This window comes from Marmota marmota, unplaced genomic scaffold, assembly GCF_001458135.2.
Source record: "Marmota marmota marmota unplaced genomic scaffold, marMar, whole genome shotgun sequence".
In the NCBI taxonomy this organism is placed as follows: Eukaryota; Metazoa; Chordata; class Mammalia; order Rodentia; family Sciuridae; genus Marmota; species Marmota marmota.
Genome location: NW_026000016.1, coordinates 36,331,804 through 36,350,334, shown reverse-complemented (window position 1 = coordinate 36,350,334; position 18,531 = coordinate 36,331,804). Strand labels below are relative to the sequence as shown.

General features: G+C 41.2%; 1 protein-coding gene across 3 annotated transcripts in view; it reads left to right on the top strand.

Moving 5' to 3' along the window:
• The window catches only part of Hhat (hedgehog acyltransferase), a 330,730-nt gene that overhangs the window by 74,413 nt on the left and 237,786 nt on the right, over positions 1 to 18,531 (top strand). For all 3 annotated transcript variants that reach the window (XM_048809436.1, XM_048809435.1, XM_048809437.1), the window contains exon 7: positions 7,320 to 7,491. In XM_048809436.1, the coding sequence (XP_048665393.1) occupies positions 7,320 to 7,491 (172 nt within the window). The remainder of the gene's footprint in view (positions 1 to 7,319; positions 7,492 to 18,531) is intronic.

The following is an 18,531-nucleotide window of genomic DNA, read 5'->3' as shown; positions in this document are numbered from 1 at the left end:
CCCCCCCCCCCCCAGAAAGTGGGATTCTTAGTAGAATTAAGACAAAATTGGTGATTCTCAAGTTCTGCATTGCATTTAAGGGTACCTTTTTTTTTGCATTATGATAACATCATGTTCTCCAATTGCCAGTGAGAGATGTAACTTCTTACTCTCCAGAATTCTTTGATGTGAAATTGATATACTGGGCAATGGAGGTTTAGTATAGGGTTTCTCATACTTCAGTTTGGGTGACATGGGATGATTCTTTGACTGTGAGGTAATTTCCTCTGAAACCCTTTCAGTTGGTAAAGGATAGAGGTGGCCAAGTGATGGCAGCTGATCTTCTAACTCAGCTGCTCTCAGTGAGGTCCCAGAGCCAGCAGGATCAGCACCTCCAGGGACTTGTTAAAGTGCCAGTGCTTAGAACCTCTGGGGGGGGGGTCCTATCTGGATAGTTTAACAGGCCCCCCCAGGTGATGGTGATTCTCCTGTATGCTAAAGTCTGAGGGCCACTATTCCAAGTCCTCCCCGAAGAAGAGCAGGCACAGTATAGGGAAGGTTCAGATCCTCCACAATTTTTTCTTTTATATTTTGTCCTATAAAAAGGGACACTGTGGATTTTTATTTCTTCCCAATTTTCCAGTCAGTAACTTTTGGACTAAACATCTACCCATTTCCTCCCCCAAAGATGAATAGTAATTGTCTGAGAAACAGACTAAATCTATTAGGAGGAAACAGATTATTTTCCTGCCTCTTAACCATAAAGAGCTTTGCCGGGTGGCAAAATCTATGCTTTTGTTATGAGGCAAAAAAACATCATTATAAAAATTTCATGTCTCCTTTCAAAATTTGCCCTTAAGGGTCCAGCAGGAGTACTAGAGGCCTATCATAGCATCCTGTATCTGCTCCATAGAGGCCAGCTTTGAGATTATTGCTCCCCTAAACCTTAGCCAAGAGCCCCATTCTTGTCCATCTCGGACTGGGAAAGAGAAGTGGGTGGCTTCTTATAGAGGGTCAGATTAGGGATTCTGAGTTCCATTTATATCTATTCCCTCTTCTTGTACCCTTTCCCAAATGGTAGCAATTGCTGAGAGCAGGGTATTTGGAAAGGCAAATTAAAACCTTTCACTGTGACCTGGGAATAGTCAATGCAAAGTCAGTCTAGAAAATGGAAAAATGTTCAGTAAGGTACAAGGCAAATTAAAAAATCCAGGGGGTTTCTGTAGTTGACTAGAGAAGCCTATGGGGTTGCTTACCTGTGAAGAGGGGAGGGTTGAATGAGAAACAAATCTGGTGGTGAATGGGCTCCTTCAGGGAGGCCTCCAAGGAAAAGCCTGGGAAGGGGTGGAGAATGTTAGTTTGAAGAACTCTTAAGCAGAGTTTTCTCTGAATGAGTGCTTGAATAAGTGAACGTATGAAACACTTTCAGACGTAAGGACTGGTAATAAGGAAATCAATGGTTATTTCTTAAATGGTCAGGTCAATTCTTAGACAAGGTCAGGTAGAAGAGTAAGGCTTCACCAGCAGGGGGCAGCAGAGCCCTACAGTGAAAACCAACCCAGGCAGGAGAAGCAGTTTGGGACACCACAAACTTAAAATGAGACAAAATGAGACAAAATGAGATGAGGCACAGCCCTAGTAAATGCCTGTGTCACCCAAACTTTTAAATGTTGACATACACAAGATGAAGTATAGAAGAGGTGACTTAAGTCGAAGCACGTGAAGTTTGCACTTAGCAGTGATGAATAGCTAAAAATTTTACCTGTTGGAGTCTCAGTGCTCAACTTGAAGTCCATTTCTGATGGCATTTAGAGTTTCAGGAACACGATCTTCAGCTATTTTTCTGTTATGCTTCTGTGGAACTCAAATACTGAGCAAGAGTGAAATTGGGGGATCCAGGAGGGTCTGAGAAAAGTAGAGTAGTTTACTTAGCTGGGAGCCTGAGGCCCCTGCAATTTAGAACAGGTGGACTGTGCTGGGTTGGGAAGAAGTTGGGCCAAGGGATCCTCCTTGTTGCGGGCCATGCTCCTGCCCTGGGCAGAGAGCCAGTGCCCAAATGGGGAACTTGCACCGAGGTTGAGAACAAAGGCTCTGCAGCCCAGCTCCTGGTCTCAGGCCCCTTTTCTGCTTTGGCTTGAGTGGGTTTTTCAAGTTACCTGATATGTGCCTCAGTTTCCTTTGAATGTGAGGACTAGTAGTACTTCCCTTACAGGATTGAGAGGATTAAATGGTTTTGTGTGAGTGACATAGCTTGACACAAATAGCATAAAGTGTTAACTACTATTACTGTTAAACAGAAGCATTTGGCAATTCCTGGGTAAGTTTAGGCCAGAACTGGGACCCTGGGTGTCCAACCTAGTGGGCAGGCATGGCAATGGGGGATTCTGGGAGCAACCATCTTGATCTCCAAAGAGCCAGTCCATCTTTTTGTAGAGAGATGAGGGCAGCTGCTGCAGGTATGGGGTGGTTTCGGTCTGAGTGGCTGTCAAGGGCTGGGCAGGCACCCAGTGTATAGGAGTCTGGAGAGTATCAGGAATAACATTATCTGTGATAATAGTGAGAACTTACTCTAAACTGGGCTTTCCATATTCTAGCTCCTTCAGTCCTCAGTCAACCCTATGAGGGTCTTCTGTTACCACTTTATAGATGAGCTAGAGGCAAAGGGAGGCTAATGGAATGTAGATTGAGTGGAAGAAATAGACATGAGCCTTGTGCCTCTGACTTGCTGTGACAGGAGTTTGAGGGGGATGGAGTGTGGTCTGGTGGTCTTACTTGCAGGTCTGGAGGCTCCAGTTGGCCAGACCAGGATGACTCTGGAACAGCACCAGCTGCAGGCCCATGAGCAGTCGGGGGGAGACCAGTGTGCATCTCTAGCCTTGGCATGGGAGGCTGGGTTGGGGCCAGTGAGATTCTGATTAGGGAGTTATTTTAGTTTTTTGGTGTGGGAGTAGGGTTTGGTCTGTGACCACCGAATGCAAAGCAGCTACCCACCCACCCTGAAGGAATAAGGCTTCTGCCAGCAGATCCCTAGATCCAAGCAGACAGAAGTTGGTGGTTGGTGGCAGGGTGGAATAATTGGCTCTGGGTAAGGCCTTTGTTTGCTGCCCTCAAACATACGTGTTACTAGTGTGTGAAGGAAAAGAACCTTTTCATCTTTGAGGACTGTCATCTTTAATCATCAGAATATCTTTGAAAGGAGAAAGGCTTCGATATTCCCTTTCATGCAATTTGCATGAAATGAGGTTTTAAAGTATAATGCGTTTTAAAATGCACTTTGCAGATGAGTTAATGTGTTTTTTCTTTTTTTCTTAAATGGAGCCTGAACTTAAAATTCCCTTGATGGCACTTTCCAATGGTCTGCAGGTTGACAATCCCCTAGGTTGGAAATCTCTCAAATGAAATGCTTTACATGCAGACGAGAGTGCAGCCCTGCTCATTAGCTGAGCTGTGTGTCGAGTGTCTGCTCTTCCCACTGCTTGGTGCTTTAAAGAAGAGTCCATTAGACTCAAGGTACAAGTGGATTATAATAATGGCACAACCCTACGGACAGACAAAAATGACCTTCTTTTTAGGTAAAAGCAAATAGAATGAAAAAGTTGGGTTATCCCCCTCTTCCTGTATGTATTTGTACAGTTAAGGAATGTTTGCTTTGCTTTGAATGAGGCCCTCATCTAAAAGGGAGCATTGTAGAGAGAGATCCAGCCTTTGTTGTGACACATAATTATGCTTTATCAAACCTGGTAGGGAAGTTTTGGCCTGAGGAAAGTAGGTAAGTCATTATTAGGAGGCAGTCAGCCATAGACGGTGCCTCATGGTTCTTGATAATTACAGATATTTGTCATTTTTAGGTTGCACATGGTTTGGGGAGGGTAAGGAGGCCTTACCTTGAACTGACATTGAAGTGTGATTGCCTGGAGCCCAGAGGTGAACTGGGAAGGTGTGTTTTCTGGATAGCCTGGCAGAGATGTCCTGGATTTCTGCAGGGCCATCTCCATTCCAGCTGTTCTCTAATCCCAGGGATGGGGCTACACATTGATGGGGCCCTGTGGCTTCAGGTGTAGGTCTCGTCTGCAGGGGACCTGAGTTTAGGGTAGGCGTTTGCTCAGAGGCCTTCAGCCTGTGTGCAGAGCTACTCATTTAGAAACCAGAAACTTTCTGTTGTGTGAAGATTGTCTCCTGCCAACATTGCTTTTGGGGCCATTATCACATTCAGCCAGATGACTTGCTTCTGTCCAAGACCATAGGCACTGAGAAAGATGTGTCTGTTGCTCTAGAATGATTTTTGGTGCCTCTCAATATTTTGTCCTTGTCAGTGGCTTGGTGTGAACTCTCAGCCTCCACAGATGAATGGATTTCTTGCATTTTAGCCATCCAAGCTGCTATAATGAAAGTCGACTCCCCCTGCCCTCAAATCCTGGAGGCTAGGAAGTCTAGGATTGAGGCACCAGTAATCTTGGGGTCTGGTGAGGATCCACTTCCTGGTTTACAGAAGACCTTCTTCTCATTGTGTCACCACATGGTGTAAGGGATAGGTCTTTGGGGTCCCTTTTCTAAGGGTGCTAATCCCAGTTATGAGGGCTTTGTGCTGGTGACCTCATAAGGTCAAAGGTCCTACTTCCTAATACTGTGACTGAAGAGCTAAGATTTCTACATATGAACTTCAGAGGGACATTGAAACTACAGCACTGTTTGTGTATTGGGGTTTTCTGAGCTGCTGGTGGTCATTAAGACAATAGATTTGCTTCTGTGAGTTGGGGAAAAAGTTAGAAAGTGAACAAAGAAAAACTTGGTACGTGGCTAAGAAGTTGAAAGGAGGAGGTGGGAAGGTAAGGAGACGTAAAGATGACTCTAGCATAAAAGAATACATGATCATAGAAGATGTTGGTCTTTGTGAGGTAGGCTTCCTGGGAAAGTCCTGGTGCTAGGCATCATTTTAGAAGCAGGGTGCAGAAATCCAGGGACTTTGAGTGTTTTCCTCACCAGCAGAGGGTCAAAGTTTTCACAGTATTGTAAAATTACATTACTTTGCCCAAATTACAGAAAGAATTGATTTTAATTGTTAACAATAACTAAAATCTCACTATCCAAAGATGATTGTTGTGATTTGGATGTTTTTTATCAGCCTTTCAGTGAACAAAAATTATTTTCATGGCTCTATAATACCAAAGGACACTCATATTGGATCAATCCTCTACTATAGGATATTTGGTTTTTTTTTGTTGTTGTTGTTCTCAAATAGCAGGTATTAATGAGCTGGCAGATGTTACAGCATTAGGATGTACTGATCGACTGTCTTGTAGGTCCATTGCTGTGGACTTTGTAGGGCCTCTCAGAGCATGTGTGCTGGTTTGACGAGAAACTGTTCTTGTTTTATGCCCAGAAAGGGGGTCTGCCCTGGTCATTGTTGTACAGCTGTCATTGCAGCTACCTCTGACCACTACAAGTACCGGGGTAATCCTCCTCCTTGGAGACCCCTTCCCAAATAGTGCTGTTCCCGTCAAAGCCTGCCAGGTGAATCCTTCAATAGCAGATGCCATTTGTTTCCTAACAATTCAGTCTGGTTTGGCTGGACAGAATGTCTTCCTGAGGTGAACTGAGGGGAAACAAAAGAAGAAATTCCTATTAGTTTTGTGAGTTTACATGAACAAGATATAAACCAATGAACTCTCCAGGGTGTAGCCAAACAGATGGCAAGTGGGAAAAGTCCTTTCTGCTACTTACTGTAATGCTGCTGAGCCAGCCAGAATTTCTTAGCATGGCTTCTTGGTGTAGCACAGTTTGAGAAAGTGGTAGACTGTATGTTAAGTTTCCTGGCCTAGAGCTCTCCCTTTGCCAGCTGCTGCACCTTGGTGGTTAGAGGGGGGAGAGAAGCTGAGGTGGCATCTTGGGGTCGTCAGCTAGGTTGGCCTTTCTGGTTTACTTGGTGTCTTGAGCCCCACATGTCAGAAGTGAAGCCAAGTCTACTTCCTCTTTCAGCCTGTTTGCAGGTTCAGCTTTTTGTTTGGCATGGCCTCACCTCTGAATCTCAAGGCAGCCTCCAGCCCAGTAGACCCGAGATCTCGTAAGATCCAGAAAACTACTTAACTGCTCTCTGGTTTATCTGTGTGTGTGTGTGTGTGTGTGTGTGTGTGTGTTTATATGGTGGTATAAGGATGACATTGAATTCACGTCAAATTGAATATCAAGTTTATGAATTCTAGAATCGGTTTAGATTATTGTATATTGCTTGTGCAGTAGATGAGACTTCACAACTAGGCTGCTTTGGTAGAACTGTGATGCGGTGTTGTGCCCCCCCGCCCCCCATATTGTCCTCATATATTGAGGATAATCTCAGCATAGCCTGAGCATCTCAAATTTGAAATGCTTCAAAATCTGAAAGTTTTGGGACAGATTTTCAGACTGGGCACTCAACTAGTAGAGTCTGTGTAAATAGTCTAAAATCTGAAAAATTGAAATACTCTTGGTCCCAAGCATTTCAGATAAGGGCTAGTGGGACTGTAATTTCTCTCTGAACAACATGAACACCTCTCTCTTACCTTTGTTTGGCCATGAAATTTCTTTCTCTTCATGCTGCCCTGAAGCTGGTGTTCTAGGACTCCAGAGGGGAGAACGTGAAGAAGGTACATGAAGGCTATCAGTCACCTGGTGCTTTCAATATGCTAAGTGCTGTACTTAGTACTTAAGTGCTTTTTCATGACAACTTTTTTTTTTCTTCCCGTGTGAGGGAAGTAAAAAAAAGACTGTTTGCTCAGGATCACACAGTTCTAAGGTTTGTGCTACAATTTGATCTTGACTTAGACTCTAAAGTCTTGTGTTCTTAACTAATATATTGCTGCTGAGCAGGACACATATCACTGTTAGGTTGACTTTATTTCAAAAACAACTTTAGGTAAAATAACACACACTCTTAATATCTTTCTTTCTCTCTGTCTTAGGCTGGCTCCCACTCTTTCTCTTGTCAGCTGGTGCCCCTTCCTGACTTAGCCTGACTCTACAGACATGAGTGAATGTAGGAAGAAGACAGATAGGTTGACACCTAGATTCCACAGATGCCAAGGTCCCCGGGGTGGGGTTTCAGGGGCAAAATACATTAAGCGCTGCCTCCCAGCCAGGTAGCTTGTTGGTTGGTCCCACCCTATTCCTTTTCTGGGACAGTCTTCCAGCTCAGATATGACATTTTTCACCCAATAAAATGGTTTCCAAGGCAACCCAACCTTCTGTTAGCAGAAATGGCAATAATTTTTGAGCAGTTTATTAAAAACATCATTGAAGGGACTATCTGAAGGTTTTGGAAATCAAGGCACCATCTAATACCACCTTCTCCTTTGTTTCCATTTTAGATGCAGCAGCAAGAACTCTGCTCCCTGAGGGACAGCCTCTGTGTCCTTGCCAGGGGCCTGGGCCGCCTTCTCTGCTGGTGGGGGCTGGCTGAGCTGATGGCTCGCCTCATGTACATGCATGCCATCTACAGCAGCATCCCCCTTCTGGAGACTGTCTCTTCTTGGACCTTAGGTAATTGTGGAAATCACTGTCGCTAGGACAAGCACCAGTGGTTGGCTTCCAAATTAAGTGGGTGCAGGGTGGGAGAGGTTCAGGGTGCTGTGGCTTTGCACAAACCTTTTATTTTAAACCTTTCCCTCTTGTGGCTAAGATTATACATGTGAGAAGTTTGTGTCTGGAGGTGTGGCCTGGGAGTGAAGAATGTAGTGACCCCCTCCTTGTCGCAGAATCCTACCCAGCTTAGAAGGATGTGCATCTTGATATGTGGCTGCATTGCATTTGGCATTAGAGAGCAGGAGTTGCTGGGGGCAGCCTTGGAGTCCATTCTAAGAGAAAGCACTCCAAGACTGAGTTATTCTACAGTCATCGTTTTTCTTTTTGTGTGATACGAAGGAAGGAGTGTGAGCTTTAACATCAGACAGACCTAGGTTTGAACCCCAGTCCACCAGCCAATAATGGGCTTTGGTGTCTTATTGAGTGTTAGCATCCTAGTGTCTAAAGTGAGACTTATCTTTGCAGAGTTTTGAGGATTTCATAAAATAATGCACTTTAAGAATGTATTCATAGTGTCTGGTGCACAGGGTAAGTGAGGGGTGTGTTTGTGCACTTGTGTGTGTTCCCTTGGCTTCTTTCTTCTCTACCCCTCTTCTCTCCATCTGCCTGCAAGGTGGGGTGAAAGCCTTATTTCCTCAGTAGGACATAGCCTCCGGTATAGAATTTGTGAAGAAACCTGTCCTTTATTCCTCTGGCCAAAACAACAGTGTGTTGCCCTGTTCAGAACTACCTCTCCTCCTTGCCTTGTTTTGCTCCTTTGGAGAACTCCAGCAGTGGCCGAGTTCTGCCTGTGGTCTGACCTCTAGCTTTTAACGACAGCTGGGGGTGTGTGATCTTCCAGGCAGATTAAGCTGCTCCCTGCCAAGGGCAAGAGTAGAAGCCTGTTTTATCTGTTCGGTGACTTATAGATTTATAAATCTTGATTGTCCTTGGTTTCACACATGCTTAATCAGAATGTTTTAAGGAGAAAAACTTTTAGGATTGAAAAATGCCAAACAGTTTAAATGAGTCTCTTCTTTCCCAGTAGATTTTTTTTTTTAAACTAGCTTTGTGCAGCTTCTTGCAGCATTTTCCTTGACAGAAGAAGGTTCTTTTAATTTTTTTTAGTGTGTAATAACTACAGATTTATGGGACATGATGTGATGTCGGTATATATATTGAAGGCATACTGATCAAATTGGAGTGATTAGCATTTCTCTATCATTTCTTTGGAGCATTTGAGTTCCTTCTAGATCTTTTGTAGGTGGGGTTGATACTGTCAGGTTTTAATGATATGATGAGACAAATGGAATAGGGTTAAATAGCCTAGACTAAATCAGTTGTAGAGCATCCAAATTAAAGGAATTTCTGTTGGAGTCTTTTTTTTTTTTTTTAACTGAGTAATGGAAAACATAACTTGGGGCTTTAAATAGTAAGGAAAAGTTGCTACATATAACAGTTACACCTAAGATCAGCACTAGGCATGGTAAATTTGGTAACGCAGATGCTACCATGATTACTTCTTACCATTTGCTTTAACCAGAATCCTAGAAGCCCCTTGTATCATCCCATCCTGTCAATCTCCGGGTTCCACCTCTGGTTTTGTTTATCATTCCCTTTCCTTTCATTGTACTTTGACCACAGTCAAATCCCTAAAATTACATATCTTAAGACCTCTTCATATACATTAGATCCACATTTTTTTTTTTTTTTGCCATAGAGGGGATTGAACCCAGGATCTTGTGCGCAGGCTAAGCCAAGTGCTCTACGGCTGAGTAACATCTCCAGCCTTGTGTTCTTTGACTTTTTAAAATTTTTTTACCCCCACAATGGTTTCTGAGAAGTGCCCATGTTGATACGTGTAGCCACAGAGTGCTCAATGTCACTGTTGTGGAGCACCCCTGTGCATTTGTGTACTACAAGTCATCTGTTCTATGTGTTGAAAGACATTTGAGTTTGCTATTTCGTGTTCTGCATTTCTGAGAGTTTCTTCGGGCTTACATGCAAGAATTCCCCTGTGTAGCAAACTCTTTGGTACATGACCAATAGTAAGAGATGCACTTTGTGTGGGGTGTGTGGGGTTGGGTGTGTGTGTGTGTGTGTGTGTGTGTATGTATGTAAACTATCACAAAGCAATACTTTAATGCACCAGCAAAGTGCTGACTTACTAACTTATGAAAAAATGCTGCTTAGAAACTTCAACTGAAATAGATGTGGTGGCTCATACCTGTAACCCAGCTACTAAAGAGGATGAAGCAATAGGATCTTGGGTTCAAGGCCAACCTCGGCAACATAGTGAGATCCTGTCTCAAAAAACAGAGCTGGGGATTTAGCTCAGTGGCAGGATGCACCTGGATTCAATCTCTAGTACCACAAAACAAAACTGAAAAATCCCCATTTGACTGGGCGAGTTGCTGTCGAGGGTTCGTGAAAGTGTAATAAATACACCTAAAAATGGAATTGGGTTGTATGCATGTTAATATTTACAAGGTAATACCAAGTTACTTTTTAAGCTGGTTAAAAGAATTAATGCTCCTCTTGGCAGTGTCAGAGTTTCGCCCCTTGAAATTCTCCTTGGCACTTGATATTGGCTTTTAATTTCAAAAAAATGTGGGTGTGAATCAGATCTCATAGTTTTAATTTGCATTTCCTTAATTACTAATGAGCATGTGCATCTTTTCATAGATCTATAGGACTCAGATTAATCATCTTCAGTGGTATGACCATTAATAACTTTTGCTCATTTTCCTGAGATTTTTTTAATGGAGTCACAGGAGTTATTTATTCTATATTACCATCTTTTTAAAGTTTGTATACAGCAAATATTAATATCCTTCTGGTTTGTGGTTTGACTTTTTTACTGTTGTCTTTTGATAAATAGTCCTTATTTTAATGCAATAGTATTGGTAAAATTTCCTCCATACTTCATGCCCTTTTTTGGCGGGGAGAGGTGGGTCTTTTAAAATAAGTCTTTGGCAGTGGAGGAGGTAGAGAGAGAGGAGGGGAGGGGAGGGGAGAGGTGGGGAGGGGGGAGGGTGGAGGATGGAGGATGGGAAAGGCAGCGGAGCACAACAGACACTAGGATGGCAATTTGTAAATCAATGGATGTGTAACTGATGTGATTCTGCAATCTGTGTATGGGGTGAAGGTGGGAGTTCATAACCCACTTGAATCAAAGTGTGGAATATGATATGTCAAGAAATTTGTAATGTTTTGAACAACCCACAATAAAAAATTAAAAAAAAAAAAGTCTTTGGGACCTTGGTAGGAAAGACATTCTTTTCTAAATCTTTTAAAAATAAAGCTTTTGTTATTATGTACATTTTCATTGTAGATAATGAAAAATATGGATCATTCATAATTTAAAAATGAAAGCATTGTATCTATCCAGAGAGCATTGTATCTAAGATCACATCTGATAAAATCTTCTTCATTTTTTAATACCTCATGTACAGTGTTCCCAAATAAGCTTATGTTCTGTGTATATATGTGTGTGATGTGTGTGTGTGTGTGTGTGTGTGTGTGTATGTATATATATATATATATATATATATTTGTAACTTTAGATTTAAATGATCTCTACCTTTATACATGATTAAATTTTTAACTGATGTCCAGACAATCTAGATTTTTACCAGTTGACCCCAAACATCCTTCATATTCTATTTGGTAAGTAGTACCACCTGTTGTATCTACTTGTTCTGTCCTTAGACTCTTAATGTAGTACCATCCCTTTCTATGTTACCAACTTGGACCAGGCCATTTCTTTCAGGATGTTCTACCTTATACCTCCTAATCAGGCCATTTAGCTTAGTCTCCCTTGACCTATATTTCTTATAAACTGAAAGTTATATCAAAATGCTTAATGGATTAAGTTAATTATTTTTAGCTACCTCAGAGGTGATAGTGTATACTCTTCCCTAATTTTTATTAAAAGTTAAAACTAAACACTAGAAAGTTTTCAGGTACTAAATAATAAACATGATGTAACCATCAGATGAACATTTTTCCTGTGTTCTTTCTAACCACAATTATGTATCACATGTATCATAACTAATATCTAGTCTCTTTATATTTTTCTATCTCCAAAATGTTTTTGGCTATTTTCTCAACCTAGACTGTATCCAAATGCATAATTTGATTTTTTTTGTTTACCTCAAGGTTTAATAGTTCAACCACTTTTTAAAATAATTCTTTTTGAAAAATCCATACCTCTGATCTTACAGAATATCCTATATACAGGATATTTTTTGTTTCATTATTCTCAAATTTGTTTTTATATTATGTCTGTTTTCTGAAAACTGAATGTTGGGTCTATATTCTTTAGAGATTTGCTGTATGAAAACTTAATTATTTTTTGAATAATCACTTCATATGGGATGCTATATGCCTCATTTATTTTTGAGAAGCATACAATGTCAGGTCATCTCTGCTGTTTGCATTGCTGAGCTACATCACCTGCATGTTGAGCTGCATCACCTGCAGGTCTCAACCTTGTAAAGATACATTTAATCCCCTTGCCATTGGCAGTTATCACATGTTAATTTAGTGCACCGTGATACCCTGTTCCTCAATAACTTAGAATAATGTTATTGAATAGGTTTTGCATCCTTTAATGAACCATGTCTGCATCAGTTTTTTTTTTCCCCACTGGAGTTGGAAATGCTGATCGTCTAAATCTATCATTACAGTTTTGGTGTTTTGTAAAGAACTTTCCCTCATAAATTGGATTTGAATAGTTTCTCATTAATACTGGGCAAATGTGTGGCAATGTCAGTTTAAATATTTTTTTTCAAAGTAAGAAGTTAGTGAAATGCTCCCATCCAGTGGTAATTTTCAAATGATTTTGTTTTAAGCATCAAAAATCAAAATAACTACGTTTAAAACAAAATCATTTTGATTTTTGATGCTTAAATGGTCCCAAAGGTGGTCAAGCTGGCATCTCTGTGTTCTCTTTGTACCTCTATTTGCTTCTGAGCATTTTCTTGCTTTCTGGAATGATAAATGTCCCAGTGCTCACCTTGGATTTTCCTGGGTCCAGTATTGGAATCTGAATTCCAGATTTCCAGAGAAACTTTGGTCCCTTTTGGTTGGGAGACTGTACTTAGGAGCTGAGAGCTGAGTTTTCATTGCTATAGGGGTGTGATTGCTTGGAGCCTTTTCAGTGCACAGACTTAGAAATATTTTCCATAAAATATACTCCCACGAGTTTGTACTGATATTTTAAATTCAAGTTTACTTACTGTTTCTTAGCACCTTAGATTTTTGTTTGTGCCTTTTTACTTTAAATCAATGAGAATTTTTGTTCCTGATTACATAACTGTTGACTTATTTGTTCTACTCATGCTATACATAAAATAGTCTCATAATTACACTTAGTGGTTATATTTTGAGTCATAATGCTGAGTAACATTTTATAAGAAATAATTTCAGTTCTTTTTGCTGTTATAATGTATACTAAGTGAGTATATACTGCATTCAAACTATTTGAAGTAGTGTTCAAAATTTGTGATCATTACTGCTTTGATATTTGAGATTAATTTTTGAATTTTGGATATATCTTTGTGTTTAATTGTCAATTATTTGAATTTTCTTTGGTACCTTTGGTACTTCATATTTGCAAGGTCTTTTTCAGTTTCCTGTGTGTATACATACATATTGATATATGTGTATGCATAAACAGTCCTTGGTATCCATGGAGGGGTTGGCTCCAGGACTCCCCCTTGAAGTTGAAAATCTGCAGATACTTGGGTTCCTTCTATAAAATGGCACATAGCCAACACATGTCCTCATGTGTCCTTTAACTCGTGTCTAGATTACTTATAATTCCTAAAACTATATACATAGCATTTATATTGTATTATCTAGGAAATAATGACAAAAAATCTGTTCATGTTCAGTACAGAAACAATTTTTTTGAATATTTGATTTATGGTTGATCAAAAACATGAATGTGAAACTCACAGATAAGGAGAGCTGTGTTTTCAAACATGTTAAGCATTTTGTGTTCTAGAGCTATAGATGATTTAAAATATCTTAGTCTCACTCTCCATCTCACTATCAATGTTCACCCATGTTCTAGGGGTTCTGATTGTGAATTCATGTTCTTTGCCATTTTTGTCTTTGGAATTCTTTAGCATCTGGATTTGGAATATGTGCATCCAGAGGAGGTTTATTTCTGCCAGCTCCCTGGAGGTGTTAGCACCTTGGTGCTACTTTAAAGTTCTGGCTTGGGTTTTTGGGGCTATGTGGGTCATGGGAATTTTGGCCTTTAGAAATCTAGATTTTTGTGGAATCTCATCCTAAGCTCCTCTGTAATGTGGGCTCCAAGTGTTGCCGCCAATCCTCACATGTGGCTGATGTAAAGTCAAGGGCCTCAGGGTCTGACAGATGCAACCATGGCAAAGACAAGCAGCTCTGCTCACCCATCTTTCTGCTTGGGTTGTTTTTATGTTTCTGCCCTCCAAGGACTTTATTCATTTTCCAAATAGCTGGTTATATATTTAAAAGTATGCTTTTAAATATTTTATCCAACATTTAAATGTTCTCAGGGATGGTTATCTGGATGGGTACTCTGCTATCTGGACATAAATGCAAGTCCCCTGTGCCTCTTTGTAAGAAGAAGGCAAATCTCCCAAGAAGTCCCCCAGCAGCCTTTTTGGTAGCTCATGGCGCAAACTGGGCCATACTCCACCCATGTTGTAGTCGGGCTCCCACAAAGGAAACGGGTGCCTGTGATTAGCTGAGAACCAGGAATTTCTTCTAGGTCACGTGGGGAAGAGGTCAGACACATGAACGAACTTGCACCCTCAACATTGAGGACTGGAAAAGGGAGTTGTTTGGGCAACCAGTAATGTTCATCCATTTCTGAATGCAAAATAGCAGCACAGTGGTTTTTTTTTTTTTTTGGACTTTTTATTTATTTATTTTTATTTTTTTAAAAATTTTTATTGTTGGTTGTTATAGCACAGTGTTTTGGAAATTTAAAAAATTAACATGAGGGGCACCCAGGAAAAAATTTTGTTTCATGTCATTCTTAAATCAATTTTGGGATCGTAATTTGTAAGGTGACTACATCCCATTTTAAAGATCTGTTTTAGATCTATCGACTTGGCATAATATCTATTTGCTTTTTCCCCCTAAAGTGTCCTGATTTGATTAAAACAGTCACCATCTTAATAATTTTCTCTTTGCCAATCTGTACTCTATTCTTTTTAAAATATTTTTAAAATTGTAGATGGACACAATGCCTTTATTTTTTATTTTTATGTGGTGCCAGATTGAACCCAGAGCCTCACGCAGGCTAGTCAAGTGCTCTACCACTGAGCCACAACCACAGCTGCCCAGTACTGCATTCGTAGTCAAATCCTGACTCCAGATAGTAAACCTTTTGTATTAACCCTTTCCAAACTTGAAAACAATTTTACTCTGAATTCCCTTTGCACTTGAGTATTTAGCATATGAGCTGAGAGCTGTCATATTAATTTCTCTATTCAGTAAGCATTTATCGGGTGCCAGGTTTTGCACTTGGCCCTGGGGGTATGAAGATGAATGGGATGTTGTCCTTGTTCTTATGACTCATTCTAGAGAAGTCATATGAAGAAAATAGACTTTCTTCATTTTATATATAGTTTTATAGGACTGAGATAGACGTATGCATAGATTTAGTGGTCAGAGGTCATACAAAGAAAAGGGGATTATCTGCCTGTTGATATAGGAAAAAACAGGTCATAAAAGCATCATAGGGTAAATTTGATGCATCTGTTGGTTCTAAGAAATCAGGTGCACAGGCCTATGAATGGGTTGGGGCTGTGATGTGAACAAAGGTCCTTGGTCGGGTGGGTTACTCTAGGGCATTCAGGGAAGGATGAGTTCTAAATTGAAGTGGATGCAGAGTTGAGATAAAACGAGGCATGTTTCTGGGAAGGTAGCAAGGGTTTTATATGGAGAGTTTCTGGATCATGCTGACGACTGCCTTTATTCTTTAGGTAATAGGAATCCATGGGAATATTTAAATGGTGGGGAATAGGATTAAATCGGGGGTTTAGAAATGTCAATCTGATTGCAGTGAGGAAGATGAATTGGAGTGAGTCTGAAACTGGTGATAGAGATGGACATTTGGGAGCCATTGCTTATGTATGTGATCACTGAGGCTGTGGGAGTGAAGAATTTCCTAGAAAAATGTCAAAGGAGAAGGAAGGAGAGCCAAGTATGGAACCTTAAGTAATGCCAACATGTAAGAGGAAGGTAGAAAGAGCTGGCTATGAATGAATGAAGGAGGAAGCAAACGGTTTCATGAGAAAAGAACTGACCAGAGGCTGAGCAGGAGAATGAAGTCTTTCACTGTAGCAAACAGGAAGTCATGGCTGACTTTGTTGACATTGTTCATTTTGGGGGGTGAATAAATCAGGATAGTAGGTCAACGATGAGAAAACAAGCAGCAGCTCATGGCAGTGTCACTGCCTGGTGTGTCCAGTGGGTCCTGATAGCTTCATTTATCCTTGTGGTGGACCTGCCATCTCTGTGCCACTCCCTGGGGCTTTCCTCTCCAGGCATGTGGCATTAGGGCACATTGTGACAAGAAACCCCTTTCTTTACTACGCATAGGCTTTTCCTGCAGCTTTAGGGTTTGGTGGCTGACCACTCTTGGGATGTGCAGAGACGGCAAGAGAACAAAGCACGAGGAGGTTAGGAAGCTTGCAAAGGCCATGCAGGTCCTGGACCCTCACCAGTGTTTTTTTTTTTTTTTTTTGTACAGAGGATTGAACCAAGGGGTGTTTCACTGCTGAGCCAGATCACCAGTTCTTTTTTTTTTTTTTTGAGACAGGGTTTTCATAAGTTGCTGAGGTTGGCCTTGAACTTAGAGTCCTCTTGCCTCGGCCTCCCGAGTTGCTGGGATTATAAGTGAACCCCACCACATGGGCTCTAATTTATTTTTGGAATTATGAAGATGCCATTTTATTTCATCCCTTTTAATATCTTGATCACAAAAGATGCTCTCTTCTGTAATAGCCTTCCTCCCCATCCTAAAGTTGCAATCAAATGTGAGACAGCAGCACAGCCAGAATAAAGGATGTCTCTTTGTCTCTTGGGCAAGAAAATGTACAACTGGGCTTTCTCCAAGGATCTTAGAACTGAGTGATGTTTTACCCTGCCCAGAAATGACCCTTCTGACCACCCGCAAGCAGAGACAGCTGCTTTTGAGAAACACTGCTTCGGCCTTTGGTGTCTGTCTCCCTTCGTGCTCACTGTGGAAGTGCTAACGAACGCTCCTGTAGTGGCTTTAAGTAAAGGAAAATTCCATAAGAACAATGCCTTGTGGATGACATTAGATTGGTGTCCCCAGGAGTGGCCAGATAGCCTAGTTATCCAAGATCTTGCATAAAGCAGCAAAGAGAAGCTATGCACCTTTATGTTGTTCCAGAAAGTGATCCCTACAAAATGAACAGGAATAGCTGTGTTGGTCAAGGTTATCGTGGGGTGCATTTGTGGTTAATCAAAGGAAGAGGACATCCATGAACTCTGTGGGAGGTGTTGAATCTTCTCCTGGCGGGGAGGGAGGAGCAGTGTGGTTGGGTGCTTATCAGAGCTCGAGTGCTACTTACTGTAATTGAGAGGACATTAGGAGCTCCATGGTAACCAGGGACATTGTTTTTTTTTTTTTCCTTCCCTTTAATCTTCTCCTGGAGATGTCAAAATAAAATTTTTCTCCCTGTGTATTTTTATTTTTAGGGTGATGTTGTTACTGTTTTTTTTTTTTTTTTTTTTTTTTTTTTTTTTAAGAGTTGCTATAAGCCTTGGTGAAGTCTGCTCTGGGGAGATCTGCTCCACAAGGGCAGCGTGGACAGAGCACTGGGAGTAGTGGATGTTGCCCACATTGGGCTCTAGGCAGGTTACCTCAGACCCCTTTGGAACTATTTCAGCACTTGCATCAAACATATCTTCCCAAGGACCAGACCCAGGTGAATATTCTCATTTAAGAGGCAGATGGGAGAGGAGGGTCCCACAGTGAGTGGGCAGGAATGTTTGACACAGGAGGAAACGTGGTCTTGTGACCCTCTCAAGAAGGAAGTGTTCTGTTAGAGGTTCAAGAGGCCAAAAGAGAAGGGACAGAGGAGAGTCTGTTTCATTTTGGCAAATGGGAAGTCTGACTGACTTTGGTCATGGTTGGCAGTGTTCATTTTGGGGGAGTGTAAATCTTGGTCAAAGAATAATTGGAAGTGAGAGAATGAAGGTAGTTTAGAGGAAACTTTAACAACATCTGCTTTCAGCTACTTAAAAGCAATCAGTGGGAAAAGTGGTAGTAATTGTAGCTTCCTGAAGGCCGATGGGAAGCTGAGTGCTGTTACTGTGCGGGGACGTTTGGGAAGAGAGGTACTGAGCAGCTCCTCCCAAGGTCTGCTGAGAAAGATTTAAGGAGGTCTTATTAGATATAGTTGCAGGGGGTGTGCTGCAGGCTGGACATCTTCAGAAAAATATACACCTACAGCTCATGTCACTGAAAATGTGCATGCCTCTTCCCCAACAAGAGACAATTCATGAGTATGTAATTGTATAAAGTTCTGGGGGTGTCCATGTCTTCTTGAATTCTGCCATTATGTTAATTGGCTGTAGTTATGGGCTTGGTTGTAGAGGTGACCCCCACTAACATGTTTTAGATTAAAAGGGAAAGAATGGAAGTTAAAGATAAAATATATTACACAGAAAATAACTTGGAATGCATGCTTCAGAGCTAACGTCTGTTACTGATGGGATGGTCTGTGACTTTTCCCTTTCGTGTGTCGTCATTCTGTGTTTTCTTTGTGTCAGTACCTTTGCCATTTGGGGTTTTTAACCCAGTGGTTAAATCCAAAATATCCATTCTTGTGAGGTTGGTTCAAAGCCTTGCTAGTCCCATGTGTGTTTGGTTGCTAAAGTGAGGTCGACAGTTAGTGGAAGGCAGGAGCTCTCGGGTTCTCCTTCCTGCCTCCATTAGGTAGGAGTAACTGTTTGCCCTTATGGTAAAGACTAATCTTCCAA